The following is a 20,966-nucleotide window of genomic DNA, read 5'->3' as shown; positions in this document are numbered from 1 at the left end:
TGTTCTGATTTATTTCAAAAATTCTAGAGAATTTTTTGACAAAGTGGCACTGGAAGAAATGTTGCCAGTTTACGTTCACAGTTAATTACGAGACTGAAATTAATGCTGATAAGGAGATAAACATTATCTTTGGATTCAAAAAATTGACACAAGAGAGCAAATGGAGTCTTAATTTTTTTTGGCGACAAAAAATCAATCTAGAGTAAGAACATTTTTAAACTTCAGTGAAGGGAATGGTGCAATTTAAACACAATTTCCATTCTGTTTGAAAATACGATACTTCGTACCAGATACTATTCATTCAACTGTGCAGAAGTAAAGGCAATCTCTGGTAAAAACAAATTACATGAATTACAACTAAAAAGTGCTAGTACATGAAATATCGTGGGGTAATAGGCCAATATCTCTCCAATAAGAGAAGAAAATTTAACATTGATGAGTCGATGTTTACAAAGAAACAGATGATATGTCAATTTAGTGTTTTTAGAGAGCAAACATTCTGTGAATATCTGAATTGAGAGACTGTAATGACCATCTGAATTGACAGAGTGTAATGAGCACTCCAGTTAAATGTAATCTTTGGGTCGGGAAAAATGAAGGGATCCGCATGTGAATGGTTTCAGAATTTGTTTGGATAAATTATCAGTAATTACCTCTACATCAATAGATTAACACCAAAATTCGGAAAGCATGAGTGTACAAGAAATGGTCAGTATTAAACTTTCCTTGGATGTATGTGATACAGAATCTTTATGCGTGAAACTTGCAACCTGATGGAGAGTAAGTATGTCACCTTAGATCTGAATGTCTGGATAAATTATGAGGTTATCTCATGTTTTGTTCCAGTGCAGTGTCTGGTTTCCTATATCTGAAGGAGAATTTTGTCTGATATTATAAACTATCTAAAAGTCCTCTCTCAATGTGTGTGTATCTCTCTGTCCCTCAGCATCCCTCTACATACTGAGTAACAACATATCCATTTCATATTATTGGTATTCCATTTCTGATTTTCCATTGTTTCATGATGTTCAGTGCCCACATAACCAGAGTTTAAACAGCACAACGAAACTGCTTATGGATTATCATCTTATGTGAAGATGGCAATAATATGCTGAAACCAGTAATATGAATGTTCATAGAAATTAAGCAATTTTAACATAATAAGTTAATATATATCTCACTTTATTAGTATCTTTACTAGAAATTTCAACCATCTGCCTCCTACTTGTGAGATAAGGCTGAAACCACTGACTGAGTGTGCCTTTATTTTATTTTCTTTACACATCAAGTTCTGTAGGATCAAATTGAGGAGCAAATCTCCAAGGTCATGGAATGTGTCCGTACATGAAATTATAACATAAAGGTAATAACAGATAAAAATATAATGTTTATGAACGCAAAGAAAGTCAAGCCATAAATTTAAGTAAATGCAGTTAACAATATAAAATAAAAATTAGCTTAAATTTTCAAGGAACTCTTTAACAGAACAGGAGGAGTGACCCATGACGAAACTCTTCAGTTTCAATTTGAAAGTGTGTGCATTACTGCTAAGATTTTTGATTTCTTGTGATAGCTTATTGAAAATGGATGCAGCACTATACACCTTTCTGCACAAGAGTTGAGGAAGTGTGATCCAAATGCAGATTGGATTTCTACAGAGTATTAACTGAGCGAGAGCTGCTATTCTTGGGAATAAGCTGATATTGTTAACAAGAAATGACACTAAAGAAATTCAAAATACTCAGACTAGTGAACAGGGTCGACAAGAGGTTCACAAATTTACACCTCTTACTGCACGAACCGTCCATCTCTGAGCCAAAAAATATCCTTTTAGAATGGGAAGAGTTACTCCAAAATATAATACCATACGACACAAGTGAATGAAAATAGCAAAGCAGACTAATTTTCGTGTCGAATGATCACTTACTTCAGATACCGTTCTAATAGTAAAAACGGCAGCATTAAGTCTTTGAATAAGATCCTGAACGTGGGCTTTCCACGGCAGTTTACTATCTATCTGAACACCTAGAAATTTGAACTGTTCAGTCTCACTAACAATAAGCCCATTCTGTGAAACTAAAATGTTGGGCTTTGTTGAATTTTGTGTTAGAAACTGTAAAAACTGAGTGTTACTGTATTTAACATTAATTTATTATCTAGAAGCCATGAACTGCACTATTTGAAACCGAGCCAATGTTGCACACAACATCCTTTACTACCAAGCTAATGTCATCAGCAAACAGGAATATTTTAGAGTTGCCCTTAATACTAGAGGGCATATCATTTATATAAATAAGGAACAGGAGTGGCCCCAACACTGATCCCTGGGGCATTGCCCATTTGACCGTAGCCCACTCAGACCTCACTTCACAGCCATTCTCAGCACTGTGAATAATGACCTTTTGCTGTCTGTTGTCGTTTATTTTGCTTTAGGGTGCAAAAAACAACTGGGGTCATATGCTCTCAAGTCAAAAACTATAGAACATGAACACAGAAAGGAGTTAAATGACTATACGTCAGTCCCACTTGACATAATAGAAGACAGGAGGGAGTAAAAAGATCTAAAAAAGACACCACACAGAAATGGAGGTCCAAAACTAAAAATTAAATGGCCTTTGCCATATTGCTTCAGTGGATAAAAAGTAAATCGCGGCCGACAGCCCGTGTGTCATTTGGCAAAACAGCTGATAAATCAGACGGCAAACCAGAGTGGGAATGTAAATGGTTAAAAAAAGGGGCAGTCCATCAGAAAGTGGCGGACAGTTAAAACTTGGGCGCAATGTGTACAAAGTGGTAGGGCAGTGGCATTTAGCAAATGACGATGGCTAAAAAGGCAGTGCCCAATATGCAGCTGTGTTAAAATAATTTCTTCCCGACGGGAAGTCTGAGAGGAGGTCGTCCACATTGATTGCTGGGAGACTCCCGTGAAGGGAGGACCATTGGAAATGCCACAGGGACACCACCTCCTGAAGGACGGCAACAAATATATCGTTGGAGGGAATAGAGGTACTCGTGGGCTGAGGTATGAGGACTGCAGTCTTGGCAGCAGCGTCAGCAGCCTCATTTCCTGGCGGACCAACATGTCCTGGAACCAACAAAAACAACACGCTGGCTCCACCAAAAGTGAGCAAGTGACAGTCTTCCTGGACCCGCTGCACTAAGAGATGGGCAGTGTACAGCGCACATAGACTTTGAAGGGCACTGAGTGAGTCTGAGCAGAGACACAATTCAAAAGGCTGCGTTGCCAGATGTACTCCGTGACCTGATAAAAGGTGAATAGCTTGCTGTAAATACTGAGCAGTGTGCCAGAAGCCCATAGCGAAAGACGAGGGTGCCAATGACAAAGGCACACCCGAGTCCACGGTCGGTCTGAGAGCAGTCAGTGTATACAAAGGTACTATCGCGAAGTTCCATGCGAAGGTCGTGAAATTGAAGGCGATAGACCGAGGCTGAAGTAGTGTCCTTAGGAAGTGAATGAAGGCCGAGGTAAACATGGGGTGCTTCACGAAGCTGAGGTGGTGAAGGGTTCACACCCGTCGGGGAAGTTGCAGGTAGTGTGAAGTTAAGCTGCCGTAGTAAGTGCCGAAAGCGGACTCCGGTAGGTAACAGAGGAGAGGAACGAGCCCCATACTGATGATCAAAGAGATCATCAAAGGAGGAGGCACAGGAGTGGGGGCCACGCATAGCAGACAAATGGCATGTGTACCTGCTGAGAAGAAAGTCAGGGGAATAGGATAGTGGTAGTTCAGCAGCTTCAGCATACAGACTCTCAGCCGGGCTGGTGTAAACAGCAACTGTGGCCAAACAGATGCCGTGATGACAGATAGTATTCAGAGGGTGTAAGAGGGATGGGTGTGCAACCGCATAAACAAAGCACCCACAGTCGAGTTTTGAACATACAAGGGAGCAGTACAAACGGAGGAGCGTGGTTCAATCGGCACCCCAGGAACTACCATTGAGGACACGTAGGACATTGAGGAACCATGTACAGAACACTGCCAGGTAAGAGACACAGGAGGACCACAAGAGTTTCCTATCAAGCATGAGCCCCAGGAATGTCATAGTTTCAAGTAAAAGAAGAGCAATGGGCCCAATATGTAGACACGGAGGGAAAAAAAATTCATATAAATTCATACAGACAAATCAGTGGAAAAGCGAAAGCCACTGTCGTTGCTCCAGGAGTGAAGACGATCGAGACACCACTCGAGATGCCGCTCAGTAAAACAGGTTCGTGGAGAACTGCAGTAGATGACAAAATCGCCAACAAAAAGGGAGCCAGAGATGTCTGGTGGAGACAGGTCGCAATGGGGTTAAAGAGGATGACACTCAGGATAAAAGTGTCCGACAAGGCAGAACCCACAATCACCCTGAAAAGTTGATCTTATAAAAAAGCCTGAAGGAAACAGGGCAGGTGGCCACGGAAGCCCCACGTTCAAATTGAAAAACGTGGCCACAGTCACTGGTGGACAAAGTAAGGAGATGGCCAACTCCAGAACACCGTGCTCCAAATTCACACTGTGCATTAGTCAGTAAATTATGAGGCTCGAGTCACCATACCAGCCAGACACGAATCACGCGTTCCGTCACCTAGCAAATGCAGCTGGAAAGAGAGGTGGGGTGGTAGCTAGAAGTAACGTTTTCGACCTTATCAGGCTTAGGTACGGGTATGACGGTGGTTTCACACCAGACTCCAGGACGTGTGCCCTCCGCCCAGATGCGGTTGTACGTGTTAAGCAGAAAGTGCTTGCTCACACGAGAGAAGTGGTGCAATGTCCGAATGTGGAAGGTGTTTGGTCCTGGGCAGAGGATCGGGATGAACTGAGAGCACGATTTAGCTCCCTCATAGTGAAAGTGGCACTCACGATTCAGTGAAGAGAAGTGTATCACCTGAGCCTCTTCTGCTCGTTTCTGATGGAGGAAGGCAGGGTGATAGTGTGAAGAGCTCGAAACTTCTGCAAAATGGTAACCCGAGGTGTTAGAGATAGCAATAGGGTGTACAATAACATCATCTGCTACTGTGAGGCCAGAAATGGTAAAACGGCTTTTGGTCCCAGAGAGCCATCGGAGGTTGGACCACACGGCAGAGGAAGCGGAGGAACTTGGGAATGAAATCTAGCTACCTCGTTTGCTATCCCGAAGAATGCGACAACACTTTGAACGCACCTGTTCATAACGAATGCGCTTTGTCGCCATAGGATAACGATTAGAAATGCGGAGAGCACGTCTCCGTACGCGAATTGCATCACGGCATGCCTCAGTCCCCAAGCGACGAGGACACGACGTGGTAAAGAGGAAGTGCGAGGAATGGAATGTTCTGCAGCAGTAAGTATAATGCTGGTGAGATTGTCCAACTGGTCATCACAACTGGGGCAATCTCGTTCTCCAAAGGTCGCCAGGGAGAAGCAAAGCTACCAACCGGCAATAGTAAACTGCTATTTGTGCACGCATGTAGATGGGGTAGGAGTCAGCAGACAGAGATCACACGGGAAACGGTAGTTCGAGTAGGTGTCAGAAAGAACGGACCACTCGAGACGGTGGGCAAGCTGGGCTGTGCAAAAGGAGAGGGTCAAATGGGAATACAAGAGCGAGAAGTCGGAAACAGAAATGGGTGCTCCAGTGTTAAGGCAGAAAAGGTTGAGTTGGTTAAGAAGGTCAGCCAAGAAGGTACCTCTCTGGCAGGTCCTGGGAGAACTCCAAAGGAGATGATCTGCATTAAAGTCACCGAGTAGCAAGAATGGGGGAAGTAGCTGCCTAATAAGGGCCAACAATTGTATCAACACCTTTCTGAATAATAAACCTATTTAATGTGGTGAAGGACTGACTGTCTCCAGTACATGAGACCACGAGGAACCGTGCTGGAATCATTAGCCTCACTACGTCAGAATGAGATTTTTACTCTGCAGCATTTCCTGGCAGATTAAAACTGTGTGCCCGACCGAGACTCGAACTCGGGACCTTTGCCTTTCGCGGGCAAGTGCTCTACCGACTGAGCTACCCAAGCACGACTCACGCCCCGTCCTCACAGCTTTACTTCTGCCAGTACCTCGTCTCCTACCTTCCAAACTTTACAGAAGCTCTCCTGCCAACCTTGCAGAACGTTCTTTCAGGAGTGCTAGTTCTGCAATGTTCACAGGATAGCTTCTGTAAAGTTTGGAAGGTAGGAGATGGGGTACTGGTGGAATTAAAGCTGTGAGGGTGGGGCTTGAGTCGAGTCTCGGTCCGGCACACGGTTTTAATCTGCCAGGAAGTTCCAGTTTAGTCTTTGATTGTCTTTTTAATTCCAGTCATCAGCATTTCAGGTGAGAACTTTAGGTCATTTTACAGTGTAAGATTTCATGCTTAAACACATGCGAAAATGTTTAAATATCTGGCATTAGAATTTCTGATATTACGTACCACCTTCAGAAATTCACAAATACTGAGTCCTATTAAAAGTGCACTGTCACTCATCATTTCATTTTATAATAAACATTGTTTCTACCTGCCTTGTAACTAACAATCTTTCAATCTCCGAATCTTGTTATTGAGATAATTTATAGAAAGAATGGCTAATAAAGTACGTTTTTAATTTTCCTTTGAATTAGTAGGGATTCCTATTTTCTTCGTGCATGTTAGATTGGACCATGTTGAATGTCATACCACCAGAGTACATGACTCCACTCGAGCCTTGGAGCGCAAAGGTGGGCAAGAAATTACATATCTGCTACAAAATCTTAAGTAACTGCTAAGTCACAGTTTTTCACAATAACATCTTTTCAGTATTCTTTTCGGTATCTGCCCGTGATTTCAGACACAACTAGAAATCAGAAGTAGCAAATAAAACTAGCAATGAAACATTCAAGACTGTCCGCCATCTGTTGACAACAGTCTTTACTTCTTTCTATGAACTTTGTGCCATCTCATCGAATATAAACTGTTCTCAAGAGTCACAAGTAGGAACTAAAACTAGCATTTAAGCACTGTAACAATGAACGCCACATGCCATCAGTTTATTGACATTTTCACACTATGGATGTATAAGTTACCTATGTTGAAGAAATGAACAGAGAACCTAATTTGCTATCGCAAAAACTAACAATTTTTTAGCTGGCAACAGCACTGATATGTTTAGCTAGTGCACCATATTAGAAACCCTCCTCCTTGCGAAATTTTGGTTGTGGTACAAGACTGTAATCTGCAGTGTTACCTAATGTTTACATTGGCACCATGTTTATGCGTATTAGCATAAAAAGTAGAACTGCAAGGTAAATTAAGAAAATATAAATAAGACAACGAGTATTTTGACGCGCATTACACACATATATTTTACATCGACTACGAAAAATGCAGAGCCAACTATGTAACTTTAACCAAATGTTTAAAAGTAGTGTATTCATATGACAGAATGTTTTTCAATACTACAACACACAGGTAAGCTTTTTGTAGTTGTTGACTCAATATTCTTAGTCAATGTTTTAATACAAATGTGTAAACAACAGTATACCGTCTTGTGGAATTACGTGACGAAGGTACACAAATGATAGTGGATTTCAGTGCTCGAACTTGTGGTGTCACAAGGCTTAGGCCTGTCCCACCCCTCATTAAATCGACCAAGAATTATACGAAAAATTGTAAGAACAATTGGTATTATTATGTTCTTTAAGTTTGCTTTTTGGGTTTTCAGAAATACTGTGGGAAGAAAGTTTATTTATGTTGCAAATAACGTGGAAGACGTCGCCCAAAGATCACCACGAACGTTCGACGTAGCGGCAAGTGGGCAAGGAACAAAACGAATGCTGCAAACTACCGAAAGCCACGGAAGAGCCCGGACCGCGAGGGTGTCGAGCTTCCTAGGTCGTTGTCGGACAACATCAAAGGAAGAGATATTCTGCTTTCCCTTTGTAAACAGATCGATCAAGTCTCGAAAGGTTCGTATAAAACGTGTAGGCGGGTGACACATTAGGTGGGACTCGATGCCTGTAATACTTCCACAGTTATTAAAAAGTTGTTAAATGGCAAGACCAATAGTTCATCATTTATACAGATAAAAAGTAGTAAACATATAGGAAAGGAAGAGTTGCGGCGTCAGAACGAAAGGTGATACATCGCTCAGCAACAAAGAAAGACGTAAACCGCGGGCGTTACGTGGTGAAAACAAATCAACAGATGAAACATTAAGTCTGTAATTAAGCATAAAGCCACGTAACACTGCAAACTTTACGCATACTTGAAGATTTTCAAATTTCATGACACACGTGTAGGCACGAAATCTCATACTTGGAAACGACCATAATGTTGAAAAAGTAACTGTGACAAACAGCAGCCGAAAATATCGCACTCGACAACTACCTCTGCTCGAGAAAACGTTACTGGAGGACAAATGTCGTATCTACCGATCTCTGTGTGACCACTACGTTCACTGGGCCGCACGCCTCACCTGACGAGGTTCTGGTTGCTGCCCGGCCCGCCGCAAACGTCGCAGCGCGTCATGACGTCGGCGTCGCCGCGGCCCCTCCTGTTTGCGGAACCGGGGCCGGCCCCGCCGGTGACACTGCTCGCCCCGCTGGAGCGCCGCTGCACCTCGGCCTGCTGGTGCGCCACGATGGCGGCCACCGTCGGCTGTGGGGGGGACGTCACTGCGAACGTCTCTGTGCTCGACGTCGCCACGAACATCTGCTGCGCTCCCGTCGGAGAGGCCACCTCTCCCGGCGGCAGCGGAATCGGTTTGATCTGCGACAGGCCGTAAGGACGTTATAACACTTCACTGTGAAAGTGAAATACACTGAAAAACTCTATTGAGGAAACTATTAAATTGTGGTGGTTGTTGTCTTCAGAATTCATATTCAGAGAATCGGTGGAAGAAGTAGAAGAAGGAATTGTGATAAACGGAATAGGATTAAACAACATTCGATATGATACTATTGCATTTGCTCACTCTATCTGAGCATTACAACTATTAATGGATATAATTGTAAGATATAGCAGTTAGTTGCTGTTGTTGTTGTTGTTGTCTTCAGTCCTGAGACTGGTTTGATGCAGCTCTCCATGCTACCCTATCCTGTACAAGCTTCTTCATCTCCCAGTACCTACTGCAGCCTACGTCCTTCTGAATGTGCCTAGTGTATTCATCTCTTGGTCTCCCTCTACGGTTTTTACCCTCCACACTGCCCCCCCTCCCCCCAATGCTAAATTTGTGATCCCTTGATGCCTCAGCACATGTCCTACCAATGGGTCCATTCTTCTTGTCACGTTGTGCCACAAACTCCTCTGCTCCCCAATCCTATTCAATACCTCCTCATTAGTTATGTGATCTACCCCTCTAATCTTCAGCATTCTTCTGTAGCACCACATTTTGAAAGCTTCTATTCTCTTCTTGTCCAAGCTATTGTCCACGTTTCACTTCCATACATGGCTACACTCCATACAATTCTTTCGGAAATGACTTCCTGACACTTAAATCAATGCTCGATGTTAACAAATTTCTCTTCTTCAGAGCCGGCTAAGGTGGCCGAGCAGTTCTAGGCGCAACAGTTTGGAACCGTGCCACCGCTACGGTTGCAGGTTTCTAATCCTGCCTTGGGCATGGATGTGTGTGATGTCGTTAGGTTTAAGTAGTTCTAAATTCTAGCGGACTGATGACATCAGAAGTTAAGTCCCATAGTGGTCAGAGCTATTTGAACCATTTTCTTCTTCAGAAACGCTTTCCTTGCCATTGCCAGTCAACATTTTATATCCTCTCTACTTCGACCATCATCAGTTAATTTGCTCCCCAAATAGCAAAACTCCTTTCCTACTCTAAGCGCCTCATTTCCTAATCTAATTCCCTCAGCATCACCTGAGTTAATTCAACTACATTCCATTATCCTCGTTTTGCTTTTGTTGATGTTCATCTTATATCCTCCTTTCAAGACTCTGTCCATTGCGTTCAACTGCTCCATCAAGTCCTCTGCTGTCTCTGACAGAATAATCATACAGTAAAGCTGAATGCCCTCTGCAAAAAATTACGTCTGGAGTTTTCCCTTGCTTTCAGCCGTTCAGTACCTGCACAGCAAGGCCATTTCGGTTAGTGTTACAAGGCCAGATCAGTCAATCATCCAGCCTGCTGCCCCAGCAACTACTGAAAAGGCTGCTGCCCCTCTTCAGGAACCACGTGTTTGCCTGTCCTCTCAACATATACACCTCCATTGTAGTTGCACCTACAGTACAGCTATCTGTATTGTTGAGGCATGCAGGCCTCCCCACCAATGGCAAGGTCCATAGTTCATGGAGGAGGGGGCGGGGTATAATAATTAAGACATTTTTGTACCCGATAAATGTGTGTCGTAGTAAAAGTGTTGTTTCAGAACTAACGGTCCCTTTCTCTGGACAGAGAGACAGACAGGCTGATGGCATTTTAAAAGAAAGGTGACCTGTGGTTTATTAGTTTCATAACATATGTAACCTAAATCATTTCATTCAGGTACAGGAGACAGGTCAAAATTGTGGTAAAATTTCACCATAAACCATAGAACAGCTGATGTTAACAAATAGCACAATTACAATAATACAATTTTGTTATAAATACATACAATTAAAAAATCTAACATTTAATTACTTCTTGTCCACTTTTACGAATTATTCTACTGAATAGCAGCACTTCTCCCACAGAGTCTGCTGTAGTCTTGTTTCTACAATCTCTAGCCTGGTATTACATGTGTTTTGCCCATTAACTTGTCATATATTGCCATCCCCATAAACTGTGGAGTTCGTGTATGTAATTTCAACTGGTGCTTAGGTTACATAACATTATTTTTATTTCTCATGTTACACGAGGTCTGTTCAGAGAATTCTGGAAACCCATCCACAAAATTTTTTACTCGTTGCACACGGACTCCGTCTGCGAATGTTCTTTTATCTCGTCTATCGTTGCAAATCATCGTCCTTTCGATGGAGTTTACAACTTTGGAATTAAAAAAAGCTCGCAGGGGTCAAGTCTGGAGAGTATGGAGGCGGAGACAGCACAGTGACTTTTGTTTTTTGTGCAGTAGTCATGCACCAATGGGGATAAATATGTGGATGCGTTATTGTGATGCACGACCCACAAATTGTCTCGCCACATTATCTCACAGATGTCACGACACATCCCGACTGTAGCACCGATTAACAGTTTGTCCCTGTGGCACGAATTCGTGATCAACTAATGCTTCAAAGTCAAAGAAAATGATTAGCACAGCTCCGACATTTGGTCTGACCTGACAAGCTTTTCTTGGTCTCGGAGAATCTTTCTTGACTCAATGGGAAGATTGAACTTTGGCCTCATCGTCATAACCGTAGACCGACATCTCGTCGCCAGTTACCATTCTCTTAAGGAGCATCTCTTTCTCATTTGCACGATCCAAAAGCTGTTAACAGGTTACGAGGTACAGGTTTTTTTGGTCTCGACTCGTGAGCCGTGGGACGAACTTGGCAGCAACATGATGCATTTCACAATGCTTTGTCAGCATTTCATGACAAGATGCGACTGAAATGTTACATTCTTCTGCAATATCTCGGACAATCAGTCTTCGATTGCCACGAAAAATTACGTTGTTGTTTCTGACATGAGAATTGTCGATAGACATCAAAGGGCATTACAAATGAGAGTCACCTTTAATTTCTGTACGATCATTTTTAAACCGTGTGAACCATTCGTGACACTGAGTATGAGTCAAGCACTTATCACTGTAGGTTCCCTGCATCATTTGGTGTGTCTCTGCACTGGTTTTCTTGAGTTTCATGCAAAATTTATTGCAGTCATATTGCTCCTCAACCTGTGCCATCTCAAAATTCACAAACTATACTACACAACGCTCTGCTCAATACAGCACTGAACAATAACTAAAATGCATACAACAATGAAACTTGTGGCAGTTACACATTCAACATGCAGGCGTGTGCAGGGATGCAAACCGCATTTTGCTTTGACACGTCACTGGTGCGAAATTAAGAATGTTCCGGAAGTTTTTGAGCAGACCTCATGTCTGTTGCTAAAATGATTTTTCTCCTCAAATAATTTTGGTCTACTTTGTATGAAGATTATAATTTCATAAACTTATGTAGAGGAAACAATTAGGACTTCTTGTTTTTGAACTAATGGGTGACAAGATTCCGTTTGCTGTGCAGTACACATGTATCTGATTTTCTTTCTTTCTTTCTTTTTTCTTTTCTTTTTTGCTGTTTCCATATTCGAAATACACTATTTGAACTTCCCCAGAAAATCTGACAGGTTCAAAATAACTATGATATGCTGCTTTTCATGTATTTAAGTCAGTATAATTGGCTAGTACTTGCATTGAAAATGCACAACTGCTGAATGTGCTTGATAATAGGAAGCCAATATGAATATTCCAGCTTAAATTCTTTTCTACATTTAGTCCTAGGTATTTGATCGTGTGAACTTTTGTCGTAAGTTGATTGTTATTTTGTATTTTAATTTTCACACATTTTGAATGTTTTGGTTTAAAATAATTGAGCAACTCCATGTAGGGATATCAACGATGTACCAAAAGATAGATTGTTACCTACCATAAAGAAGACACTTCAGGTTGCAGACAGGGACAATTGAAAGGCACTCGCATGTAGTTCTCGGCCACAGCCTTTGTCAGTACGGGGAGGGGGAGGAGGGGGCATTCTGGTCCAAGATGCTAGAGTTGGTGGTTGAGCGTGTGTGAAGAGCTGTCTGGATTAGTGAGGAGAGCGGAATAAGCAGGAAGTGGCAGTCAGAACAGTTGGGACGGGACAGAATGGGAACTGTGGATCGAGTGCTCCGAAGCGGTAGTGTGCTCAGAGCACAACTTTAGACACGACGAGAGCAGAAACGAGTTTACAGTGTCGCCGAGCCGTTCAAGTTTATAAAATGCCGAGGAGAAATTATTTCGGAAAACTCGAATAGAGTTCGGCAGAACTGTATACGTGGGAAGAAAAAGGAAGCTCGGACATAATTGCAGAGAGAAACAGTAGAATATTGGCAGAGTGCTAGCGAGATGTGCGCCACTTGAACATTAAGTGGACTCGCGACAACAGTGCTAGGAGGAGGACCTGGGAAGGGGTGGTGCAAGCCACAAGGAGACGTAAAAGTAGCAAACCAGAACAGTGAAATAAAGAGCTGGTAAGGTGGCGGGGGAAAAAAATCCTTCACAACAGAGATACAAATAACTTTTTTCTTCTTCTGCATCTATTCACACTTGACACAAAGTGGACACTTCTGATAATTTTCCCCCACTCTTGTCAGTCCCACGTGTCATCTGACAGTTCTTTTCCCTCCGATCCCATCAAATGCAGCCCGCTGTTCTCTTTTCGAGCTTTCCAGTTCACCTGGAGCCTTCCACAGACATCTCGATCATTCTCCTCTCGAGGTACATCTGGACCAATTGAGTCTTCTCTCCTGCACTTTCTGGGACACTTTGACAAGTTTTAGAGTTCCGTGGCTTTCCTCATTTGGAATAGGAACTCCACACATCCACCTCAACATCTTCATCTCCAGTACATCTATCTTTTGGTTGTTGCCCGTGGGTTTACTACATACAATAATGCCTTCCCTTGACTCTGAGGTTCTTATTTTTGTCACAAACGATTGCAGACTTCCTTTACCAATTCCTCCATCTACCTAGCACTCTGTGATCTAGCTCAGAATCCAGATTTCCATTACTTGCCAAGAGTTGATCTGATATATTTGAAGCGGACTACCCCCTTTAGGCTGTGCCAGTCCATTGTGCCCACGTCGTCTTCCTCGTTTCCTCTGTTTCTCTCCTGCTGACCTTAAGGCCTCTGTCCTGCTAGTGCTCCCCTCCAGTCTTCCAGTTTGCACTCCGCACCAATCTGCCAGTGCTACACAAAACAATTTTGTCCGCTACCACACGCAGCGAGATGTCCGATCTCGAATCCTTCTGACAGGACGCTCGTAACGAGATCAGAGACGTAGGTCCCCAGTGGAGATCCCCGATGTGAGCTGAAACGGATAGGTATCCGATATGTCACAGCTACAAGACTTCTTATCCTCATTCCAATTTTAGTACATGTCTTAAACTCACTTCTCTGACATTAGCTTCGTCCTTGTAAAGGGGTACAGACAAATATGGTGCAATAATGCTACTGGAAGTTGGCTATAACTTGATATTGAGATTACTTTTGAACAGACCCAAACAACAGTTTGGGACCAATAGCTCGCTTTATTAATGGTAGTACCAACATGGAAAACTTGTGAATAGGCTGTGGTATGCAGTGGGGAATTTACTTACGATTTTTTGCAGGGGTGGGGCTTGGGGGACAGGATGGAAAGAAGAAAAGACAGTACAGGGGTGACAGTAATGATTGAAAATAAGGGACAGAGGTTCGGAAGGCAACTACTGAGAGAGAGGAGATGGAAAGAGAAAATAACAGATGGAATGAGTAGGTGGTGTGGGGTAAGAGGAAGGCAGGAATGGGAGCAGGAGAGGGACAACAGAGACTGTAGGAATCAGTTACCATTGGCACAATTCAAAAAAGTTTGCATTCGGACATAGGGCGAGAATCTGGACGAGGAGGGTCACACAGTCGGCCACCTTATATCGAGAGGTGTGCTCTGTCTCCTTGTGATCCGGTCTCCTTCTGTCCACAGCCTGAAGTTAGGCAGCCACTCGAGTGGAAAGCCATGTGGCAGTCCCGGCAAGGTTAGTGTACATTGCGGCTGCTTTCACAAGCGGCTCCACCAGTGAAGGAGTAAGAAATGTCACTGACACGGCCAGAATATGAGACGCAGACAGATTTGTGGTATAGGTCTCGTACCCGTGACTGATAGACTGAAAAATGCCATTGTAAAAGCATTGCATAAAAAGGGGGATACGTCGGATGTCAGCAACTACCGCCCAATCTCTTTTCTGACAGCTCTATCAAAAATTTTTGAGAAAGTAATGTATTCAAGAGTAGTCTTCCATATTTGTAAAAATAAAGTACTAACAAAATGTCAGTTTGGTTTTCAGAAAGGTTTTTCAACAGAAGATGCTATATACGGTTTCACTGATCAAATATTAAATGGTCTGAATAACCGGACATCACCCATTGGTATTTTTTGTGATCTCTCAAAGGCCTTTGATTGTGTAAATCATGGAATTCTTTTCGATAAGCTAAATCATTATAGTTTGAGTGGGGCAGTGCACAAATGGTTTAATTCATACTTAACTGGAAGAATGCAGAAAGTTGTAATAAGTAGTTCACGTAATGTTAAAACAACAGCTGATTCCTCAAACTGGAGGGCTATCAAGTACGGGGTCCCACAGGGTTCAGTCTTAGGTCCTTTACTGTTCTTGATATACATTAATGACTTACCATTCCACATTGATGAAGATGCAAAGTTAGTTCTTTTTGCTGATGATAAAAGTATAGTAACACCACCCAAAAACCAAGAACTAAGTGATGTAATTGTAAATGATGTTTTTCACAAAATTATTAAGTGGTTCTCAGCAAACGGACTCTCTTTAAATTTTGATAAAACGCAGTATATACAGTTCCGTACAGTAAATGGCACAACTCCAGTAATAAATATAGACTTTGAACAGAAGTCTGTAGCTAAGGTAGAACTTTCAAAATTTTTAGGTATGTCAATTGATGAGAGGTTAAACTGGAAGCAACACATTGATGGTCTGCTGAAACGTCTGAGTTCAGCTATTAGGGTTATTGCAAATTTTGGTGATAAGAATCTCAGTAAATTAGCTTACTATGCCTACTTTCAGTCACTGCTTTCATACGGCATCATATTCTGGGGTAATTCATTGTTGAGTAGAAAAGTATTCATTGCTCAAAAATGTGTAATCAGAATAATTGCTGGAGCCCACCCACAGTCATCCTGCAGACATCTATTTAAGGATCTATGGATCCTCACAGTATATATATTCACTTATGAAATTTGTTGTTAATAATCCAGCCCAGTTAAAAAGTAATAGCAGTGTGCATAGCTATAACACCAGTAGAAAGGATGATCTTCACTATGCAGGGTTAAGTCTTACTTTCGCACAGAAAGGGGTAAATTATGCTGCCACGAAAGTCTTTGGCCACCTACCAAACAGCATCAAAAGCCCGTAGATAGCCAACTAACATTTACAAATAAATTAAACGAATTTCTAGATGACAACTCCTTCTACTCATTGGCTGAATTTTTAGATATAAATTAAGGGGGGGGGGGGGGGGGAGATCTCAAACATTAGTATCATGCAATATTTTGTGTAATGCAATATCTTGTACAGACATTTTTATTAACCTGACACGTTCCACATCATTACGAAGTGTTGTATTCATGATCTATGGAACAAGTATTAATCTAATCTAATCTCTTTACAGGCTATGTCACCAACATGGTGGCCATTTTGAAAGCCGCCCTCTTGGATTCAATCCAAAACTTCAAATGGCAATGGTGTCATGTGACAGATCAAACAGATAGAGAATTTCACCAGAAAAACAATGCCGCACTTATTTTAAAAATAGCTTTATTCATCCTCGGGTTATATCCAATTACCTGCGGCAGCAATGGGACGCTCGGCAGCGTGAGTATTGCGTACTGAGAAGTCATAAAATGGAGTTTGAAATGGTGCAAAGTGACTATCCCATGCCTGATATGTTACATGTGTTTAACTGTTAGGTATCATATACTCACGCTAATGTTTTAATCATTGTTGCCTTATTTACAAGTTACAAAGTGTCGTTAACACACGAAGAACGCATTGAAATCAACTTGATATCAGAAGAAAGAAGCACACAGGTCATTGTTGAGGATTTCAACAGTCATCACCCACCCAGACAGTCCATCACTCACAGCGCAGTTCCCAAGCTTTTGCCCAAATTCCGAGCAACAGGTTCTGTTGCAGATAAACCTAAGGCTGGAAGACCAAAATCTGCCAACGATGAAGCAACAACAGTGAGCGTGTTGGCATCATTTAGCAAGAGTCCGCAACGGAGTACTTGTCGCCTGTCACAAGAATGTGGGGTTAGCCATACCTCGATACTGCGAATTTTATCGCAGCACAAATGACACCCGTACAAAATTCAGCTGCTCCAACACCTGAACGAGGATAACGCAGACCATCGGATACAGTTCACAGAATGGGTGACACAGCAGCTGCAGTTAAACCCACGTTTCCCCTATCAGGTGCTGATCAGTGATGAAGCCAATTTCTTTATCATTGGTAAACGAACAAGAAGAATCACAGATACTGGTCCGACAAATCCGCACTGGATTGATGCTTCCAAAACGGTTGGCTCAAAAGTGATGGTCTGGTGTCGTATGTGGGGTACCAAAGGCTTTAGAACTTCTTAAAATTGATGGTACATAAACAGCTAACGGTTATCTAAGGTTATTGGATGAAAAAGTATTTCCCTCGTTGTTAACAGAGGATGGGACATTTCCAGAATTCTTCCAGCATGATGGAGCCCCACCACATTATGGGCACAATGTGCGATCATACCTGGATGTGCAGTTCCCTCAAATTCAGCCACATGTGTTAGTCAAAGTTCATCAGGACTGGGTTCGGAGGATAGCATTAACAATCCAACCAACAACATATCGAGCCATTCCTATGACTGCTGGTGGTCTCTCGGGACTGTGAAACATTGGCGCAATGTCTCTTCGGCACGTAACAAACATGCTGCCTAGCGTCCCACCGCTGCCACATGTAACTGGATTTAAGCCGAGAATAAATAAAGCTATGTTTAAAATAACTACGGCATTGTTTTTCTAGTGAAATTCTCTATCTGTTTGATATTTCACATGAACACATTACCATCTGAAATTTTGGAGTTGAATCAAAGATGCTGACTTTCTAGATGGCCGACATGTTGGTGACATAGCATATAAAGTTTCCCCCTTCCCGTTCCTCGTGTGTAGGGACTTTGTTTCCTTGTTTGTTACTCCATTTGAATTTTATGATGGTGTTTCCAGACTTTTGGACCACACTGTAGTTTAAATGCCCAGAGTAAAACCTTGAAAAGTCAAGCAGCAAATATAGTTTCGTTAACTACTGAATTTGACACTCTTAATAATAAGGTAGAAAATCTGAGGTTAGATTTAAAGAGTGAACTCACTAGTTCTTTGAATACTCACATTAATCAACTATTTACTGAATTTAACCAGAGACAGGATAAGCAACTTCTTGAAAGAGAACGCAGGTTGACCTAAGGAAGTAATAATGATTGTTATTATTGTTGTTGTGGTCTTCAGTCCTGAGACTGGTCTGATGCAGCTCTCCATGCTACTCTATCCTGTGCACGCGTCTTCATCTCCCAGTACCTACTGCAACCTACATCCTTCTGAATCTGCTTCGTGTATTCATCTCTTGCTCTCCCTCTACGATTTTCACCCTCCATACTGCCCTTCAATACTAATTTGGTGATCCCTTGATGCCTCAGAACATGTACTACCAACCGGTCCCTTCTTCTTGTCAAGTTGTGCCACAAACTCCTCTTCTCCCCAATTCTATTCAATACCTCCTCGTTAGACATGTGATCTACCCATCTAATCTTCAACACTCTTCTGTAGCACCACATTTCGAAAGCTTCTATTCTCTTCTTGTCCAAACTATTTATCGTCCACGTTTCACTTCCATACATGGCTACACTCCGTACAAATACTTTCAGAAATGACTTGCTGACACTTAAATCTATACTCGATGTTAACAAATTTCTCTTCTTCAGAAACGCTTTCCTTCCCATTGCCAGTCTACATTTTATATCCTCTCTACTTCAACCATCATCAGTTATTTTGCTCCCCAAATAGCAAAACTCCTTTACTACTTTAAGTGTCTCATTTCCTAATCTAATTCCCTCAGCATCACCCGACTTAATTCGACTACATTCCATTATCCTCGTTTTGCTTTTGTTGATGTTCATCTTATATCCTCCTTTCAAGTCACTGTCCATTCCGTTCAACTGCTCTTCCAAGTCCTTTGCTGTCTCTGACAGAATTACAATGTCATCAGCGAACCTCAAAGTTTTTATTTTTCTCCGTGGATTTTAATCCGAATATTTCTTTTGTTTCCTTTACTCGATGCTCAATATACAGATTGAATAACATCGGGGAGACGCTACAACGCTATCTCACTCCCTTCCCAACCACTGTTTCCCTTTGATGTCCCTCTACTCGTAGGTTTGCCTTTCCTTAATCTAGCTTCTACAATAAGTCGTAAGGTCAGTATTGCCTCACGTGTTCCAACATTTCTACGGAATCCAAGCTGATCTTCCCCAAGGTCGGCTTCTACCAGTTCTTCCATTCATCTGTAAAGAATTTGTGTTAGTATTTTGCAGCTGTGGCTTATTAAACTGATAGTTCGGTAATTTTCACATCTGTCAACACCTGCTTTCTTTGGGATTGGAATTATTATATTCTTCTTGGTTGCATATTTCCATTTCATCTTCATCTGCAGCCTCTTCCATTTCCATAATATTGTCCTGAAGTACATCACTCTTGTACAGACCCTCTATATACTCGCACCTTTCTGCTTTCCCTTCTTTACTTAGAACTGGGTTTCCATCTGAGCTCCTGATATCATACAAGTGGTTCTCTTCTCTCCAAAGGCTCTCTAATTTTCCTATAGGCAGTATCTATCTTACCCCTAGTGATATATGCCTCTACATCCTTACACTTGTCCTCTAGTCATCCCCGCTTAGCCATTTTGCACTCCCTGTCAATCTCATTTTTGAAACGTTTTTATCCCTTTTTGCCTGCTTCATTTACTACATTTTTTATATTTTTTCCATTCATTAATTAAATACAATATACCTTCTGTTACCCAAGGCTTTCTACTAGCCCTCATCTTTTACCTACTTCATCCTCTGTTGCCTTCACTATTTCATCTGTCAAAGCTACCTATTCTTCTTCTACTGTATTTCTTTCCCCCATTTCTGTCAATCGTTCGCTAATGCTCTCCCTGAAACTCTCTACAACCTTTGGTTCTGTCAGTTCATCCAGATCCCATCTCCTTAAATTCCCACCTTTTTGCAGTTTCTTCAGTTTTAATCTACAGTTCATAACCAAAAGATTGTAGTGAGAGTCCACATCTGCCCCTGGAAATGTCTTGCAATTTAAAACTTGGTTTCTAAATCTCTGTCTTAGCATTATACAATCTATCTGAAACCTTCGAATATCTCCAGGCCTCTTCCATATGTACAACCTTCTTTTATGGTTCTTGAACAAAGTGTTAGCTATGATTAAGTTATGCTCTGTGCAAAATTCTACAAGGCGGCTTCCTCTTTCATTTCTTACCCTCAATCCATATTCACCTATTATATTTCCTTTTCTTCTTTTTCCTACTATCGAGTTCCAGTCACCCAAGACTATTAAATTTTCGTCACCCTTCACTATTTGAATAATTTCTTTTATCTTATCATACATTTCATTAATCTCTTCGTCATCTGCGCGGCTAGTTGGCAAATAAAATTGTACTACTGTGGTAGGTGTGTGCTTCGTGTCTATCTTGTCCACAATAATGCATTCACTATGCTGTTTGTAGTAGGTTACCCGCACTCCAACGTTTTTATTAATTGTTATACCTATTCCTGCACTACCCCTATTTGATTTTGTATTTATAACCCTGTATTCACCTGACCAGAAGTCTTGTTCCTCCTACCACCAAACTTCACTAATTCCCACTATATCTAACTTTAACCTTTCAATTTCCCTTTTTAAATTTTCTAACGTACCTACCCGATTAAGGGGACTGACATTCCTTGCTCCGGCCGTAGGATGCCAGTTTTCTTTCTTTGATAATTATGTTCTCCTGAGTAGTCCCCACCCGGAGATCCGAATGGGGGATTATTTTACCTCCGGAATATTTTACCCGAGATGACACCATCGTCATTTAAGTATACTGTAAAGCTGTAATATTGATTATTCAATGGAAAATTTCGGGCATTAGTACACAAGCTGTTACTACACAAGTTGTCAGTTCACGAGTAAATAATGTAGAACAAAAAAATAGTCAGCTTTTACATTACAAACATAAGACGTC

General features: G+C 41.8%; 1 protein-coding gene across 2 annotated transcripts in view; it reads right to left on the bottom strand.

The window, feature by feature from the left end:
* The window catches only part of LOC126293700 (PHD finger protein 14), a 180,708-nt gene that overhangs the window by 29,015 nt on the left and 130,727 nt on the right, over positions 1-20,966 (bottom strand). For both annotated transcript variants that reach the window (XM_049987005.1, XM_049987006.1), the window contains exon 15: positions 8,417-8,709. In XM_049987005.1, coding sequence (XP_049842962.1) covers positions 8,417-8,709 — 293 coding nt within the window. The remainder of the gene's footprint in view (positions 1-8,416; positions 8,710-20,966) is intronic.

Source organism: Schistocerca gregaria, chromosome 10 (genome assembly GCF_023897955.1).
Source record: "Schistocerca gregaria isolate iqSchGreg1 chromosome 10, iqSchGreg1.2, whole genome shotgun sequence".
Lineage (NCBI taxonomy): Eukaryota > Metazoa > Arthropoda > Insecta > Orthoptera > Acrididae > Schistocerca > Schistocerca gregaria.
The sequence above is the reverse complement of the archived record's forward strand: the minus strand, read 5'-3'. Positions and strand labels throughout refer to the sequence as shown.